This window comes from Electrophorus electricus, chromosome 10, assembly GCF_041902795.1.
Source record: "Electrophorus electricus isolate QZ-2024a chromosome 10, ASM4190279v1, whole genome shotgun sequence".
NCBI classification, from domain to species: Eukaryota; Metazoa; Chordata; class Actinopteri; order Gymnotiformes; family Gymnotidae; genus Electrophorus; species Electrophorus electricus.
Genome location: NC_137506.1, coordinates 30,021,367 through 30,039,808, shown reverse-complemented (window position 1 = coordinate 30,039,808; position 18,442 = coordinate 30,021,367). Strand labels below are relative to the sequence as shown.

Genomic DNA, 18,442 nt, shown 5'->3' with positions numbered 1-18,442 from the left:
ATAACGTGTTCAAAAAAGTATGCTCATCCATGTTTTAAAGAAAAGGATATAGTCCAATGACCTTTCACTGGTGTTTAAAGTTAGCCAAAGTGTTTACAGTTTGAGTGAAAATGAAAACGCACACTCAAAACAAGGGAACAAGGAGAAATAGAGAGATGTACATTTCACACATGTAATTTTATTCATAAACCTTGATATAGAGAGCAGTCCATCTTGTTCTGCATCATGTACCCAATCCAGTTATAAGATTTTTCAGCCTGCAGGTTTAAAATGCACATAAGTATCTCCGTATCATGGTTTTAACCACGTGACAAAAGTCTTTAGTCTCACCTGTTTTTCCACACCCCGCAGCCATCAGTAACATTACAAGGTCAGTATAGCCAAGATGACCAGCGTGACCTGTGCAGTGAAGCCACCTGCAGTGACATTTTATCACACGGAAGCTTTTAATTCGCTTCTTACAGTAGAGTAATACTAAACTACAGAAGTGAAGAAAAAGTGAAGTGTAAACAGGTTTATGACGGGTGTCGCAGACAGTATGTTGGCGCCAGTTTCAAGGGCACTAACTGAGTAGGCCTCATTCCTGTAACGGCCAGCATCTGTGCGGTTCCGCCCTGTTTGCAGGCGAGAGCGTGAGCAGCGAGACCTCGAACAGCTACCTCAACGATGCCGAAGTCAACCTGCTGGCGTGGCAGGCCGTGGAGGAGGAACGCAACTCGCCCTCCCCCACCGGGGCGAACGGCGGCGGCGGCCGCACGGGCCCGCCGGATGACGCCGAGAGCCAGCGGAGTCTGCTGCTCAGCCACACGGAGGCGCTGGCAGGTACGGCTGCCCTGCTGTGCCGGAGGGCCACCTGTCCTGCCTCCCTCTTATTCTGATGGCACCAAACGGCAGAGCTCCCAGACACGGAGGTCGCACGTTCGTGTGCATTATAGCCCCAGCCCCAGCCCCTCCTTAACCCCTCCTCTGTTTACCTTGATCCGGCGTCCTGGTGATCAAGTGTGCTGTCTGTGACCACTCCCCTTTTCCCTCATATTCCAAATGTGAACCCATTGGTTTGCATGGTGGTGTGATGTCACGTGGTGTTTTATAATGTCTCATATCCCTCTGCTGTTTGTGTAGAAATGTCCTCCTCTGTAATTGTGAACATTAATCCAGTGTCCTGTAGGAGTGAATCCCTCTTCTCAATAACAAGTTCTTTTTTCTTTTGGATGATATCCAAAGCACCATATGATCAAATGTTAAGTCTTCTTACATTTGGTAATGCTTTTGATGTAAGTCGTCTACGGCTCTTATGATCAAAGCACTATGTGTGTTTTCTGTTGTGGTTGATTGTGTCTGTGGTTGTCCACCTTGTGCTTCCATTACTCTGTCTGTCTCTGTCTGTGTGTGTGTGTGTGTGTGTGTGTGTGTGTGTGTGTGTGTGTAGGTTCTGAGTGTGCCCACCCGCTCCACTCTGCCCCCCTGTCCCCCTGCCCCCCCATCTCTCCCATCCTGCTCCTGCCCCAGGGCTACAGCGACTGCCCTCAGCTGCTGGAGGACGCCATGCACATGCCTCCTGATCTGGGTACTGCACCAGTTTGCTGCTCCACCCGCCCTACCTCACATCCAGGGCCCTGCTTGCCCACAGCCTCTTTAATAGAACACAATTGAACTGTGACTTCTGTCTTGTATTACATGCTGGGTTTCTTTACCGTCTGTTTACCTCCTCACATTATTTCTCTTGTTTAATAAACTGTAGCATTAACACAGCTTCTGTGTTTCCACTTGAAGGGGTGGAGCCACAAAAGCCTGCTATGTGCCTTAATTTGAAAATTTAAATGTGACACTGAAAATTTAATACAATTGCTGTGAAAGGCATTATCATCTGATCCTGATATTTGTTTGCTAACACCTAAGTTATTATTCTCTCTTGCCCTCTCTCCCTCATTCTTTCTCTCTCTCTGTCTCTCTCTGTCTCTACCTCTCTCTTCTCCATCTCTCCATGCTTTGATTTGCTTTCTCTTTCCTGTTTCCCTCACAGACAGTAGCGAATTTCTGGCTGATGATATCAGCATCATCGCAGGTGGTTGTTTGACGGGCTGGCACGCCGACTCCGCCTTTGTGCTCTGGAGGAGGATTCTGGGAATTCTAGGAGATGTGAACAACATCCGCTGCCCTCGTATCCATGCCAAGGTCTTCAGTTACCTGTATGAGCTCTGGCACAGGCTGGCAAAGGTAATGCATCTTGGTTTTGAAAGAAACTGGCATTTCTACATCCCATCTAGGCAACAGTGTCTGTTCTTCTAGAACCCATAGGAGCAAACACCATTGGAGCCAAACATTTGACATTCAAGTTTTATAGGTTTCAGCATTAGTTAATTGAAATTAACCAAACAAATCTGTATTTTTCTGCCGAAATGTCATTTTCATGTTGCCTAATTTGAACTGCAGATAAGAGATAACTTGGGGATCAACATTGACAACCAGTCAGCTCTGCCCAGCGCTCTCTTCATTCCGCCTCTCCGAATGCTGGCCTCTTGGCTATTCAAAGTGAGTCACTGATCTATAAACCGCACACTTATGCTCCCTTAGCGAGGAGCTAATTGGGTGCAGAAGACGAATGTTGATCCGGAAGGCAGTGCTTCTCAGTGATACGCCGTTATCCCCCCCCCCATGTTTCATTCGTACTTCTTTGGGGTCTCTTTCTTTCCCTCTTTGTTCTGTGGCTGCAGGCCACCATGCTGCCTGCAGACTTTAAGATGGGCAAGCTGCAGGCCTACAGACTCATCTGTGAGATGATGACCAAGCACCAGGATGTGCTGCCCAACACTGACTTCCTGGTACATCTCTACCATGTCATGCGCAAGGGCTTCACCAGTGATGACCAGGTATCAGGCGACCTGCATAGTTTTTAATGGGTCTCAACAAGAATTCAATCATCTTGGTTCAACGAATATTCATTTATTCATTTTCAGTTTGCAGTTGTTTGTTTGGTTTTTTTTTTACCTTTCATGATGTGACCACCAGGTGGTGCTAGTGGTTTGTGCTGCTGAACTTTGTATGTATTAGTGTATGTAGCAACTTGCTGTTTGGACATGTTCCACTGTTTTGGTGCCTTCACATTGACCATAAAGTGCCAGGGCACCATAAAAAGAGTTCCAGCATGCAAGGTAGAAGTGTGAGGTAATAATGTAGTTTCATTCATCTGACATACATAAATAATCATGAGAGTGAAAACAAGGTTTAAACTTAAACCACCATTAGACATCTAGTCACTCAGTATAAATGGAATTATAGTCAGTGTAATGATTATTTCCAAGATCATTTAATTCATTAGGCATAACTGCCAAAAATTCTTGTTGGCTTGCTTGCTTGTTTGTTTATACATGTACAGCAGCTAATTTGATGAAAAATGTTTATTTGCATATTCATTTAAAAGTGTTTATTTATATATATATATATATATATATATATATATATATATATATATATATATATATATATATATATATATAAACACACAAGCTATGTATGTGGATGGATGGATGGATAAGTGTATTCCACTTTTTTTCTTCAAGATTTTCCATTTCTGAAAAACTAAATGTATATGTTGTATACATAAAAAATTAAGAGAAACATGGAAAGGAATTGATTAAAATTCATTTTTATATGTGTTTATATGTGTAGGCCTGTGTATCTGCCCATCTGTGAGTGCGAGTGTGAGTGCATGCCCATGCCTGGGAACAAACTATAGGCTTTTTTGCTCTGGCCGAGAGACAAGCTCATTATAATGTTTTCCGTGTCATTAAATAATGCTGGCGCTCCTCCGGCGTGTGTGGGATTAATTAAAAATGGCCAGTTGCAGCATGTGGAGGGAGGCGTGCTGGCGTAGCTCTGAGCCCACTCACGGCTGCCGTGCTACTTGCCCTGCTTTGCCTGCTCCACACACAATATGGAGGCATGTGCCAAACAGAGAAGGAGAGACTCTGAGAGAGTCCAGCTTTCACGCCACGGTGGCTCCACTGCTGCAGTCTTGGAGACGGATACATGTCAGCCTCCAGTGCCTTCAGAGCATTCGTATCGGCGGTAGACGGGCCCGGTCTTTTCCAGGCAGCGACTTGCCTCGTTTGACCCGTAATTGCCTGTACACCTGCGTGAAGGTGTGAACGCAGCCTTCAGTAAGCTCCGCATCTCCCTGCAAGTGGCCCGAGTAAAGACTACTGCTGGCGTATTAGCAGATGATTACTAGTATACGTTCCTTTGTGCATAAACTACAGAGCAGACCCTAAATCTTCCTTATGAAATGCATTTATGGCTGCCCTGTTTAAATAAAGACTTTGGTTAATGTTTGATGCCTATTATTGCATATGACTGAAGGAAAAGATAAGTCACCAAATCAAACCACTGCCAACAGGTGTTGTGTGGATTAACATATAAACCCTGCCTTAGTGATCAAGAGCACAGTAATTTCACCACAGTGAAATTAAGTCACTTTAATATTGTGTATTAATTCAGATAGATGGAGGCATTTGTCCAAAAATTAGAATTCATTTAGCACATGCTTCGAACCTCCAAACCACAGCCGTCTCCTGATTCCCAGCCAAAAGGAGAGTTTGTGAGCTCTTTCTCAAATGTACAGCGCACCGCCTGCTTCCCTGGCTTTCTCAGACCATTGTAAGCAGTACAGCCCCTGCCTCTGCCCTCAGGCCTGCATGGGCTTTTTCTCCACAAACTCTGTTTTGATTGGGCTTCGCTCTATTTAAAGCTGCATAATGGAGCTGCTTTAGCAGAAGTGCTGCTTCCACCAAGGCAGTCATTTTGAGTAATCACGCCGCAGTTTTATGGCAGCTAATTACTACTACTTGCTCGGCATCGCAAAGGTCAATTATTGCCAAATGACTGTAAAACGTCCACGCAAACTTGGCGCTTCCACCAATTTCACATCTTCATCCCAGCAGGTCTCTGTCTCGTCTCTCTGCCCTGGTTTATTACGCGCCGTTGTTCCTTTTTCTGTTGTCTGTGCCTCCTTGCCTACCTTTCTTTACAAAGGATTCAATTAAGTGAGATGAATGTAGCAGTTAGGACGAGGCTGTACGTGTTGGCTCCGCTGGGTGCCTGTGCTCATGCACACGCGCGTGTTTGAGGTTGTGCTTACTGTCTTAAAAGATTTGACTTTGAGGCATGCATTCAGACATGTGGCAGACAGACTGTTGGGTTTTGTTTTGGGGTTTTTTTTGTATCTAAGCCATCTTATTATTTCCCCCTTCCTCTATCTGTCTCTCCCTCCTTTCTGTCTATATCACACTCACTCACTCTCTCTCTCTCTCTCTCTCTCTCTCTCTCTCTCTCAGGATGTGTTGAACACGATGATCAGGTGCTGCTCGCCACGGTTCTTTTTCCTGGGTCTGCCCGGCTTCACCATGCTGGTGGGTGACTTCATCTCCGCTGCTGCCCGTGTCCTGAGTGCTGACTCCTTTGAGGTACCAGGACCCTGTCAGCCATGTGCATCCTCACACACAGCTCCTCTCTGCACCTTCAAACACAGGAGAGAATAGCAGCAAACTCCTTCTTGGTTAAAGTGTCAGACTGATCAGAGACCTGTTCGACAGAATATAGGGGGGTAGAGAATGCATTATGCATCTTGAGGTTTATAACCAGAATATGCATATATCATTTATACCTCCTGTGACCTAAAAAATATTGTGGCAAAATCAATAGTGACCTGATGAATAGAAGTGTAAAAAAACACACAAACTTTAAAAAGAGCAGTATGGCCACAGAAATGAGCGTGATTTTCTTCGCGCACACTAAAGCCATCTGCCAGCTCTGGCAGATACAGCTTAGTTATTCTGTAGCAGTTGAATGGTGAGAAAGAGCTTTGCCTCCTGGACAAGTGCAACTCTTCACCTAAAGTCTAATTGTGGTAGATAATGAGTGAAATGTTTATCTGTGTGGTAAAATGATAAAATGAATGGTGTGTGTAATTTCAAATTTTATAGTTTTACCTTAGGTGGGTAGCATAAATAAACTTGTTAAGAAAAGGGATGTTTGTCCTTTCTAAAATTTGTTGCTCTGCAACTCTTTATCATATATGCATACAGAAATGAATAGTAAATGTGCTCCTTTTTAATAAGTTTTAAACCTGTAACAAAGCTGTATTCTGGCCTTGGTTTACAGGCTCCGCGGATCGAAGCCCAAACGTTGTTGGGGTCTCTAGTGTGCTTTCCCAACCTGTACCAGCAGATCCCCTCACTGCAGGCCATCCCAGGAATAGACATAAAGGTATGCTTCTTGGTGCCTTGGCTCAGGAGCGGGAGACGCTGGACCCACGTAGCCCAGCTACCTAACTGCTGTGCTTACTGTGTCTCACTCTCTCTCACACACACACACACACACACAGTAGAACAGAGGTACAGAATACCACTGCTGACTGCCACCCCATCAACGTCAGTGATTGGTGCGGGCTAGGATACTGCCAGGCAGCCCAAAGCTAGACAGGAGCAACTGAGGGTTAAGGACCTTGCTTAGGGACCCAACAGCAGCAACTCAGCAGTGGTGGGGCTCAAACCAGCAACCTCCCAATCACAAGTCAAGTACCCCAACCACTGAGCCACCACCACCCCCGCTGTGTAAATGTCATGGTGTCTGTCTGCAGGAGTACCTGGTGAACAATCTACTGAGGACGGCACGCAATGAGCCTTGTGAAGAGGCCAGGTAACGTGCAGCCGCTTCTACGATACTTGTCCTATTTAGAGCCTCTAATGTATTTATGTTGGAAGTTGATTAAAAAAAAAAAGAAGTTTTTTTTAAAACTCATCTCCCAAGATGGCTACTGACTTGAGTTGTATTTGTCCTTGTATTTGTTCCAGGCGTGTACCCAATTAGCAGTTGGCCGAATGCCTTTGACACTAGGTGTTGCGACAGTTGTGGGCATGTGGCGGTGTAATGTGAGCCTTGTCTCTGCTGCAGGTGTGTTGCTATCTGCAGTCTGGGCCTGTGGGTGTGTGAGGAGCTTGGCCAGCAGAGGGTCCACCACCAGGTGAAGGATGCCATCAATGTGCTGGGTGTCACTTTAAAGGTGAGTGGTGCTTTCTGTAGTTTGCTCCAGTGCAAGCTACACATGTGTCACTTCCATATGGTTGTATACTGCAGGGCTCAGCCTACAGCATCTATGATCTCTCTGCTTTGTGTGTGTGTGTGTGTGTGTGTGTGTGTGTGTGTGTGTGTGTGCGTGCGTGCATGTGTGTGTGTTTACACATGATTAGTGGCATACCTGGAGAGGACAATGGAGCACTCTGCTGTTCCTCTTCCTCTCTGAGTTTTTGAGGGCTCTGAAAAGTGCCAGGGACACGGTGGAATCGTTTCTAAGCCACTTACTCTAAAATGATGCATTCCAATTTGAGCTTTCTCATACCCTGCCCTCTCCCACCCCGAAAATGGACGAGTAATCACTTCTGTGCACAACTTGACATGGAGTGAGCTTGCCTGAAAAAGAAAAAGCCCGAGAGGCTTGGGAACAGGAGCACTCATCTAAAAGCAGGCAGTGAACTACTGGGGCTTCTGCTTCCTTTTTCTTTGGCTATTTTTCCTCTATTACACTTCCTGTCATAGTCGGAGAGCCAGCCAGGCTAAACTAGAGAATTTTCACACTGCCTTAAACTCAAAATGACCAAGTCCCAGAGCAGGAAATTGTTTGCTTTGCTGTCATCAGAAATCCATGTATCTTGTTAAAATATTGTTTCTGTTGTGCACGATGTTACCCACTTATTAGTGAAATAAATAATAAAAGTTTTCCAGATTTTAGGTCCCAGCCTTTGATAGCGTTTGTGTTTATGCCATGTGATGGTTCCTGAGGAGAAGCTTTGTACCGCTCTCTGCCAATTGCTGACAGCTCGTCGTAAATTTCAGTTTGGGAACAAGTCGGTGTCCCACGTGGCCTGCGACGTCTTCCAGCTTCTGATCTGCCACTGGCGCAAACTCCAGAACGTGGAGCGCTCCCTCCCCAAAAGGATCATCGAGGTGCGCGCACCTGCACCCCCCCAACACGGCAAACACGTGGCCACGATTTAGCTCCCTCTGGCCGTGCTCGGCGGCCCGGGCAAGAGCGTGCTTTGATGTGGAGGACCTCTTTTGTTCCCTTCTTTTGTAGATCTTTGTAGCGACTATAGCGTTTCTGCTGCCCAGCGCTGAGCACTCCATGGTGGAGGCAGATAAAAAGGTAAGTCCAGAAAGTCCCCAAGGACGCGTCCTTGACGCGAAAGCTTGCTTCCCAATAGTTTATTTACTGATGAATGTGAAGCTTTGCCTCCTTTCACGCTCTCCAAAATGTAGTGCGTCGCGTGCTAATTTATCTATGATTGCGAGAAGCTTGGGATTTTTACAAAATTATTATTTCCTATTTTTTGCTTCCAAGACTGCTGAACTGAGTAACCAAACGGATTGTTCTTTCACCCCTGTGTTCTGTAGTTAATGGTGTCTCTGCTGCTGTGCCTGCTGGACTGGTGCATGTCTGTGCCTTTGTCTATCCTGCTGGAGCCCATCACGATGCCTGTGCTGGATGACCCTGCCTCTCAGAAAGCACCTCTGCTGGACTACATCTACAGGGTAGTGTAGCATCCACTTCCCCCAATGAACAAAAAGGCCATTGGGTTAGAGACTGACCCTTTTCCTTTATGCCTCCTAGCGCCACTGAAGCATATGTTTGCTATGGTATATATGGTACATTCCCAGTTGATCCCAAACGAAGATTCATAGTGTTGCAAATCCACTCATCGGCTAGCGGAGGAAAGCTTGTATTTAGTCATCGGACACCGACGAGAGGACAGGGCAGGGCACAGAGGGAATGAGATATTAGTCCCTTGCTGTTGAGCAGATGCGGTCGGCCACAGACCTTTGTGCAGATGTCATGCTCTGAAGGAAAAAATGGCCAAATTATTTAAATGTCCTATTGTTCAATTGATAAGCCTGCCAATGAATGCTGAACTTGAGAATTCAGTTCATCATCATATGAGAGAAACTGCACCTGGTGCAAAGACAAAAAGGACAGAATAAATGTCATTAGTTTTCCTCTTTACTCGTATGACTGTTAATCATTTTCAGCTGGTCATTATATGCACAGTGGGTTTACGTTATTTTTCCATTTATCAGTGCTAGTCATGGTGTACGCCAAGCACACATAATTCATGCTTTAATTTGCCATTTGCCATTGCCTCTATCATTTGCCATTCCCGTTTGTCAAGTTAGCAGAGGAAAACATATTTGTTCTGAACAAATATGGCTCAGTTTAGTTTAATGCATGGAAGTTAGCAAAGAAGGAATGCCTTCTTCCCATGAGCCATGTTTGTTCTTAATGATGTCTTCTGAGACCTGGGCCAGCAAAACTGCTGAGTGCCGTCATTCGTACAGTTCACCTCGCTCAGGGACCAGAATTTGTCAGTCTCAGAGCATCTTTTAAGGTTCTTTTTTTCTGCTGTAGATTTTCATGCAACATTTAATTCCAAGTTGCAGCAGCCAGTCATGGGTGTGTGTAATTAGGCGTGTAAAAGCCTCCACTCTGATCTGATCTGATCTGTTTGCACACTTTCCCCTTCTCTTGTCCGTGGGCTTGTTGCTATGCAAGGTGACCCACTCTGTCACCAAGCAGTTGGCTAGAGGAGGCACATAGGAGCTGTGCAGGGTTCACATTCTTAACTCTCTATCCTAAACATGTGGCCTTTCCTCTTATGTTAGGAGGTGAATCAGTGCTCCAGCAGTACATGCATGCAATCAGAGCATGCATTGTGCATCACAAAGACATGGTCATATGTGCTGTGGTGGGTTTGTCAGACAGAAGATTCCTTAATTACGCGTTTTCTCCAGTAGCACACATTAGGGGTTTACGTGAGTCCGCATGCAATAATTTCCTCTTTGAAAAGATACTATATTTATGTCCTCTTAATACTGAAATAATACAGTAAACCGGCAAAGATTTTGTAATATAGATTTAGGTTGCATGTGACTGGGTTTGTTTTGCTTTGGAGTGTATTGTTTGTGTGAGCTATGTTTGAGACCGAGCCAAGGGATAAAGTCTTAATTAAATCAAACAGAGAACGGCTGCTGAGGCACTGTGATGAACTGTGCAGGACTGCTTCTTATCTCGCCCAGCCAACGGTGGCACGGCCATCTGTTTAAGCACCTCCATACACTGCCATACTGCATAAGAACTGAATTATTAGCCTGCAATAACCCCTCTCGTAGGGTTTTTCTGGCTTAGCCTTTTGAAATAATGCGTCACCTCCATATGGTGGTTTGCTGTAGAGCTCGGCTAAACTAATCTGTGTGTGGCAACAGTTGCACATAATGTTTCAATTTAAACTGTCCGCTTGGGCACCGTCTCTGGTCTTCTTTCTTTTTTTTTCTTTTTTTTTAACAGGAAGTCTGTCATCAGGAGCTAAAATGCCCATACAGAGTGTGCGTGTAGTTGCATTGCTCTTTCCTTTGTTCAGGTGCTGCACTGTTGCGTGTCTGGCTCCAACCTGCACACGCAGCAAAGCCACTACCTCCTCAGCCTGTCAGACCTGTCCACTGACTATGACCCCTTCCTGCCGCTCAGCCAAGTCAAGAGCTCAGAGCCGGCACCCTCGCCTGGCGCCGCCGGCGACTTCGGCAACCTCCTCACCGTGGCTGAGGGTAAGCGCGGCTTTGTTCACGCCACCTGGCTCTACAGGGTCACAAAGCTATTTTTTTTGTTATTGTTTTTGTTTGTCCTACAGTGTTTCTGCATGTGTGTTTTTATCTATCTGTGCCTACTGTGAATGCGTGTGTATATTTCTATGATGAGAGCTAGTGTATATGAAGACTTAAAGTCCCATTTTGCTTTGCAGCAATGCAGAAGAGCAGTGGCATTTTCTCTGTGAGTTTAGTCAGAGCTTTTTTTAAAAAAATATTTGACAAAATGTAGCACAGTCTGAGCTGAAACGTTTAGAGTCCTGCATTAGTCGTCCACTTAAAGGGCCCATTTATGTCAGTTATTTAGGAAATCAGATTTCTGACCTTGCCATATCCATTAGGTAATATTTTCAGACTTTTTATGTCATTGTAGTGGGTTTTAAAAAAAATTTTATTTGAGACTCTCCCTTTTTCAGCAGCTACGTGTTTTATGATAGTCCTCATACAGCTTTAGGGAAGGTGAAATAAAGCACTGACATTTCCAGTGCTAAAATCTGTCTGTTGATCTTTTCTACTTCCACACACAATACAGCAGCCCCTGCCAAAGAGCAACTTAAGAGCAACATTCTTGTGCCCAACCTCGTATTGATTAGTTCACCTCAAAGCTCTGCGCATCTCTAATTGCAGTGCAGTGGTTTTCCCCAAGAGTCTTTCCTACTTTGATGCACATGTCACTGATGGCACTGTCATAATGTGCATATCTCCTTTTCTCATCTTAATTTGTGCTAATCACAACACTAGATTTCTCTTTTCAGCCATCCTTATAGATTCACATAGATATGATTCAGAGAGCACTATAGAAACCTGTTCCCTCGCTGTAAAAAGTGTGATGCTCATTAGGACAGATCTTTTAGTTTTTTCCCCCACCACTTCATTGTGGTGAGTGCATGGATCTTTGAAGGAAATCATCTTTGATTAAAAAAACAAAAAAAAAAAAACCTGTGAAACCCGAAAAACAGACTCTTTGTAATTAGTGTTAAAAGCGAGTATTGTTATTGTAAGAGCTGAAGGAGAGCTCTTTACATTACTACAGGGAACCTGAGAAGCATGAGCAGAACTGGTTTAGGGAATATAAATTCACTCAGATTATACTGGTCTTATAATCATACTGAGATGCTGAACTTGTTTTTCGGAAAGCTCACATAAAACCTCTTGGTCTTGGTCTCGGTGCTGCAGAGAAGAAACGAAGGAACATGGAGTTGATTCCTTTGACTGCCAGGATGATCATGACTCATCTTGTGAACCACCTGGGTCACCATCCCCTAAGTGGTGGCCCTGCCCTGCTGCACAGCCTGGTGAACGAGAACCACGACAACCCCTACGTGGAGTCCTCTGAACTCTCCTCCGAGGTTTTCAAAAGCCCCAATCTGCAGCTCTTCGTCTTCAATGACAGCACCCTCGTGTCCTATCTGCAGATCCCCACAGAGGGCCCCCCCACGGCCTTGTCTGGCCTGAGCCCCAGGGAGCACTCCTCCGAGGTTCGCGTCATCGTACGGGACATCTCTGGAAAGTACTCGTGGGACTGTAGTGTTCTCTATAAGACTCTGGAAGGGACATCTGTGCACTGTAGCAGCTGCAGAGAGGAGTCTTTACACCAGTATGCCTACCAGTCCTCCACCCCCTCTAAGCCGGGCTCGTCCCACGCCAGCAGGTGCTCCTCCGTGGTGGAGGTGGAGGATGGCATTGATGTGCTGGACCAGCTGCTGGAGAACCTGGGCATCAGCAGCCCAGAGTGCCTGCCTGAGCCTCAGCTGAGGCTCACCCAGCCTGCCCCACCACCCATGGGCATGAACCATGAGACAGAGGGGGCTATCATGGAGACCATCCAAAGACAGGCCCAGCAGGAGGGCGAGGAGCTGGCCAGGAGGCGTAGCGAAGATCCCAGCATCAGAGCAGCAGGCCAGAGAGAGCCCACCCATCAGGAACCCAAAGCACCATTCTATTTCTGCAGACTTCTCCTCAATGAGTTAGGCATGAACTCGTGGGACCGAAGGTATGTTTTTTTCTAGGTGTGACTTATGATCAGAACTAAGAATTTATTCAGTGAAGTCTATTTTTGTTCACCAGTGTGCCAGTATTCATGTATTTTTCTCACCTGAGGGATGTTTCCTTCCTCTGTTGGTGGGAAATCACAGGCCTTTTTCTGTCATTAGTTGTATTATTTTTTGTTGAACCTTTTACTTGTCATCACATTCGTGATAGAAATTCCTGGAGGAGTCTAGTAAACCCATGGTATTTTTCTGAATCCTGCAGCGCCATTGTACGACATGCCCCACTGTTTCCATTTATGCTCTCTTTAGTGAGAAGAGTACACCTTTTAGAATTGAGTGGTTACCTGTAGATAAATGAATGTTCTTGTTTCCATAGATACTAGAAACTGTCCAAGCCTGTGCATGTAGTCAGTAGTTTTAGTACTTTCAAAAGTGAAGTTTGTGGGCTTTATGTATAAAAGCACATTGATCACTGGTCTTGAGGACATGCAACAATAATCTAGATTTATGAAACGGGTTAATGCAATGTATACAATAAGGGTGTACATGGCTAACCAGTGGACCTACTTTAACTGTATTTCTTTATTATACAATAGAAAAAGCTTTCATCTCCTGAAGAAGAACTCAAAGCTCTTGAGAGAACTCAAGAATTTGGATTCGAGGCAGTGGTGAGTTTTAGATGTCCTCATGCTTCCCTTTAAGTACTGCAATAAGTTTGTAATAGCATGTATGCTTTTATCTCTAATTGCCAACTCTCTGTGAACTCAGTCTAGCTACCTAGTCATGTACACTTTTACCAGAAATGAAAAACCATGCACAGGGATTCTAAAGCAGTGAGATTAAACTACTTTATTAATCTCCTGGTTCAAGCAACTGAAATCTGTTGTGAAGCAATAACTTTCATCATGTAACACTGGCCCATGCTGCTCATTCCAACCCATCATTTTAGCATTCATTTAGGGTGGAAAAACATCTAATGCAATGCCCAGTGTGACTGCAGAGAGCAGGCTAAATCCTTTAAGAGCACTATTAGTGAGACATGTCTTAAGACCACTCTTAGCTACTCCTCTCTTTCAACCCCCGCTAGTTTAATCCTCCCCATCTCTGGCAGAACACAGCTCAGCACTCCTCAGACCACAGCGATCAATAGGCACTCAGAGTGGCTAATTACAGGGGCTTATTAAAGAATACCCCCAGGATCGGCCCCCACTTTCTGCCTGCGTCCATACCTGCCCTGCTCATAGCAACCACTGTCTGAGCATGCTAAACATCACAGAGTAAGGGCACGGTGCCTCCGTAGCAACGCCGCTCAAAGACTTCCACCAAAGGATGCAGACAGAAGAACACACAAAATAACGGCAGAATACACATACACTATATCATATGACATTTGTTTACTATAAATGCATGGCTCAATGTAGACTTCTGATTTATCCTATTTTTCTATTTATTTTTAAGCTGCCAGACAGCTTTACCTTTCTATGTCAAGTTCCATAAACATAAAAACCAGAACAACTCATACTAGCTACGAAAGATAGCTAACCTTTTTTGGTCTGAACACTAACATTTGGTGCACGTGTTTAATATCACATGCTTCTCATCAGTTCTCATCATCGAACTTGAGGTATTGCATTATATATGGTGATAATTACAATGTCTGAGTAAATTTACATTCTGAAATAATTATCACGTGAAAATATTAGACCCTGACCCAAACGTTGGACTGTGTCTTCTGCATGGATCCTGGCAATGTTGAGTGTTTGAGGGTTTTTTGTTTTGTTTTGTTTTTTTAGAAATACATTTGTTGAAAGATATGTCACTAATCCATTTGTATTTAATTTGAGTGAATTGGCAGAATTGTTTACTAAGACGAGATCTATACTTGTATGTGTGCCCATGTGTTTCAGTCGAGAGACCCACAAGATTGCTGTGTTTTATATTGGTGAGGGCCAGGAGGATAAGTGCTCCATATTGTCCAATACCGAGGGAAGTCAGGCTTATGAGGAGTTTGTCTCTGGACTAGGGTGGGAGGTACAAAGCTATCATACAGACACACTCTTTGTCACTCTCGCTCTCTCACTCTCACTCATGCTCACTCTTTCTGCCTGTCAAATGTACACTTACATAGACACACAAAAATACTCGCATTGAATTACATACAGTATTTCCAAGTCCTGAATTAGTCAAATAACATATGTTCGTTTGTGTGCTCTCTCTCTCTCTCTCTCTCTCTCTCTCTCTCTCTCTCTCTCTCTCTCTCTCTCTCTCAGGTGGACCTGGCAACACATTGTGGGTTTATGGGTGGGCTGCAGAGAAATGGCAGCACTGGAACCACTGCTCCATACTACTCTACCTCAAACGTGGAGGTCATCTTTCACGTGTCCACCCGTATGCCCTCCGACTCTGACGACTCCGTCACTAAGAAGGTAGGTCACATTTTTATTCATTTCTGTAACATGGGTCATAAAAAGACGTAAGCACCATAGAGCTGGGGTTTAGACAAACCTAATGTATTTTTGTATACCTTTCATGCCTGAGAATTCTGAATTGACCTAAATATACCTACATATTCATACAGCACAGAATGTCTGTCATATCTGGAGAGAGCAGCTTTGAGCTGGCATGCCATGCTGGTAGTAAATCAGCATCACAAAGCATGTGACAGACGTGTATAAGGCGTGACCATGTGGCTGTTCGGGTGGTTAGCTGGGCCCTCTCTCGCTGCCGCACTGTAGAGGCGAAGAGAGCAGTAGTCATCTCCTGCCTCGGTAATGGCCCCAACTCTCTTGACTCCAGCGTGTGCTGTGACCTGGACCTCGATCAGCCCATTAACTCCCTCCGCCAGGGCCAGGGGCCTGCCGGATGCCAGCGGGGCCTCGCTATCGAATTCCGCCCGCGTCAGCAGGGTAGCGATCGACAGGCGTTAGCTCGTTAGCGCAGGCGAAATGAGCCACTGCGCTCCTGTCCTGGCAGGCGCGGACAAATCTGATCATGCGCTCACCCGCCGAGAGGAAATTCACGAGAGGGATCGACGGGCGAACCCGTCCACTGCTAGCACTCGAATTAGCCCCGTGTCGACCGTGTTCGATCACCTCCACCTGCAGCCGTGCTCGGAGCATGGGTCCCCAAGGCTTGGTCCACTGGCGCGTAAATGTGTGCGTGCGTGAGAGCTTGCACTGGGAAGGTGTGTGCTGTGATCCGCGGTCGATTCCTTTGGGCTGGGGGCGCCCCATAATTGCTCTGCTCCTTCTGCAGTGGTAACCGGGGGGTGAGTGAAGGGAGGGTGAAAGGGCTGCTTTATCAGCAGTGGCCAGACAGGAAGTTACCCCTCTAATTTACAAATGCAACTTTCAGCAAAGGGAGTGAGGGGAGGGGGTCTGGTGTGGGAGAAAAAGGAGAAAAGAGGGGAATTCCTGAATCCAATTGAGTGCTGGGCAGAGCAGCTGGCTGAGCTCGTAATGCAGTTATCTGAAGGGCTTGGCCATCCAAAGCCTCTGTCTCAGGAGGAAGCAGGTCACCCTGACACCCATGCATGCATGTATGTATGTATACATACATACATACATACATACATACATACACGCGCACGTCGCACATAGCCAGCAGGCAAACCGAACAGAAGCTGATGTATTTGAAAGGCACCTCTTGGGGCTTGAGACATGTTGTGTGCAGATACATTTGCATTATGTGTGTGTTTTTGTAGCTCACTATCACTAATGAGGCTAGGTGAGGGTTAAATGAGGCTAATAATGTTGGAATCATTCATAGTAGCAGAGGTATCTTGCTCCACTAGCCTTCTGCTCTCCATCATCCAAATCATGCATTATTACAATGTTGTCTTTAACAGCTGGTGCATTTCAGCTTGGGTGGCATCCATAATATGTGTACAACATGTTATCTGTTTCCCCTCTTTTCCCTGACCTATTTACGTGCTACCGATTCTTCTGCTGTCTCTGTAATGGATCAGTATGCATTGGCCCAATCAGCTTGTTGTGAATTTGTTTAATTCTGGACCATTAGCATAATTAAGGGCTTATGGGGAAGTGTGGTAATTGCATTTTTGGTGGAGAGGGCATGTTTTGTTAATGGCTCATTATAGACGTTAGTACACTGGCAGATAGTCAATCAAGGGAATCCTACCTTGGCTTCCAGTTACTGTTGTATAATTCTGATAAAATAAGTTAAAAATAAGATAAAATAATTAAAAATATCTGTTTTGAACTAGCTTTTTAGGTTTTGTATGTAAACATGTGTTTAAGTATTCTGCAGTTTAATTCTTTGCATAACATGCTTACAATGTTTTTTTTATTATTTTAATCATGAATTTGGTTGACTTGATGGCATTGAACACCTGTCTTCTACTAGCTCTATGCATAATAAAGGAATCATTATATTCATGATCACATTTTCTTTGGGAACAGATGAAGTATTCCTTAATTCCTTAATTATTCGTCAATTTAAAAAAAGAGAAGGAAAAAAAACTTAGTTTGTTATTGTTTTATTCAGAGTTAAAGATTGAGGTGCATGGAAGTGGACTATTGGCAAATGCATACATTCAGTAAAATTTGAGCACCTTTCCTTTGTTCTCTTGCCTAGAGCGTAAACCTGAAGAAAATATCAAATCAAATTTCCTTGAAATGCATTTCTCAGTTTAATATAAAATGAAAATGTTAGCAATTTGACAGGCAAAGCAGTCAATTTAATCCAATGATTGACTCATAATAATCCAATTTCTGAAACTCATTTCACTCTGCAATTGAAAGCGCTGTTACAAGATGCGGGGCCATTATATACTGAAATATATGTGCAAAAGTTTTTGGGTTTTTTTTTTGTTTTGTTTTTTTTATCCTAAAATTACCGCTCTCCTCAAAACAAATTTTCATGATTAAGCCTTATTAGAGTGTTTTCTAGCTGTCAGTGTCTAGTGGAATTGAAATGATTACCCAGTTCTTTAAAACAGGCCAAAGTGCTCTTAAAGAAATATCTGCCTGTTCAAGAGTTGTAAGGCTGCATAGGTTTTACACCTAAGGCTTAAATGACTCACGTTCCACTGTTTTACAGTGTTTTATTTTGTTAGTTAAGAAAAAAATGTTTGCTTTAAGCTTTATTCACATCAGTTATTATATTATATGGCATTTATTCACATTCAGACTGAGCATTTATCCTTTGTTTGATTGCAGCTTCGTCATCTGGGAAACGATGAAGTCCATATTGTGTGGTCCGAACACACCCGGGACTATCGGAGGGGCATCATCCCCACTGACTTCGGAGACGTGCTCATTATCATCTACCCAATGAAGAACCACACCTTCTTCATTCAGATTATGAAGAAAGCACAGGTATGTTTACTGTGTACCGTGGCCTGGGAGTAAATATCACCGCTGCACAGCAAAAAAAAAACAAAAAAACATAGTTTGAAGCATTTCATTTATCATATGGACTGTTGTTTTACAAAGACCAACACACTTGACTCTTCTTCATGTGACAAGGTTCCAAACTGAAGCCAAGCTAAAGAGCTTTTCACCATTACCAAAACATCTGTGCAGTGTTTAACATAAAAAGTAATAAAATAAGATTTCAGAATTGGTGGAATGTGTTCTGTTTTGTTTGGAGACACTAATGGACCACAGTGAATTGCTGCTGAAGAGGAAAGTAGGCTCTTTGCTATGAAAGACTCATATCGAGGGCATGAATAAATTGGATACACGGGTCTGTAATGCTTCTGAGAAGCAGGTTTACTCTGTCACATATCACTCATCTTT

General features: G+C 44.4%; 1 protein-coding gene across 13 annotated transcripts in view; it reads left to right on the top strand.

The window, feature by feature from the left end:
* The window catches only part of ralgapa2 (Ral GTPase activating protein catalytic subunit alpha 2), a 79,832-nt gene that overhangs the window by 35,500 nt on the left and 25,890 nt on the right, over positions 1-18,442 (top strand). For 12 of the 13 annotated variants that reach the window (XR_014125479.1, XM_081721138.1, XM_081721144.1 and 9 more), the window contains 18 exons: positions 625-822; positions 1,430-1,567; positions 2,024-2,217; positions 2,434-2,532; positions 2,715-2,870; positions 5,334-5,462; positions 6,160-6,264; positions 6,638-6,696; positions 6,952-7,060; positions 7,891-8,001; positions 8,132-8,200; positions 8,449-8,586; positions 10,467-10,650; positions 11,866-12,682; positions 13,277-13,348; positions 14,588-14,711; positions 14,951-15,106; positions 17,861-18,019. Coding sequence is in view for 12 of the 13 variants with exons in the window: in XM_081721138.1 (XP_081577264.1) it covers positions 625-822; positions 1,430-1,567; positions 2,024-2,217; positions 2,434-2,532; positions 2,715-2,870; positions 5,334-5,462; positions 6,160-6,264; positions 6,638-6,696; positions 6,952-7,060; positions 7,891-8,001; positions 8,132-8,200; positions 8,449-8,586; positions 10,467-10,650; positions 11,866-12,682; positions 13,277-13,348; positions 14,588-14,711; positions 14,951-15,106; positions 17,861-18,019 (3,017 nt within the window). In the remaining variant the exon portion in view is untranslated. The remainder of the gene's footprint in view (positions 1-624; positions 823-1,429; positions 1,568-2,023; positions 2,218-2,433; positions 2,533-2,714; positions 2,871-5,333; positions 5,463-6,159; positions 6,265-6,637; positions 6,697-6,951; positions 7,061-7,890; positions 8,002-8,131; positions 8,201-8,448; positions 8,587-10,466; positions 10,651-11,865; positions 12,683-13,276; positions 13,349-14,587; positions 14,712-14,950; positions 15,107-17,860; positions 18,020-18,442) is intronic. The other variant, XM_081721140.1, reaches the window with a different exon arrangement.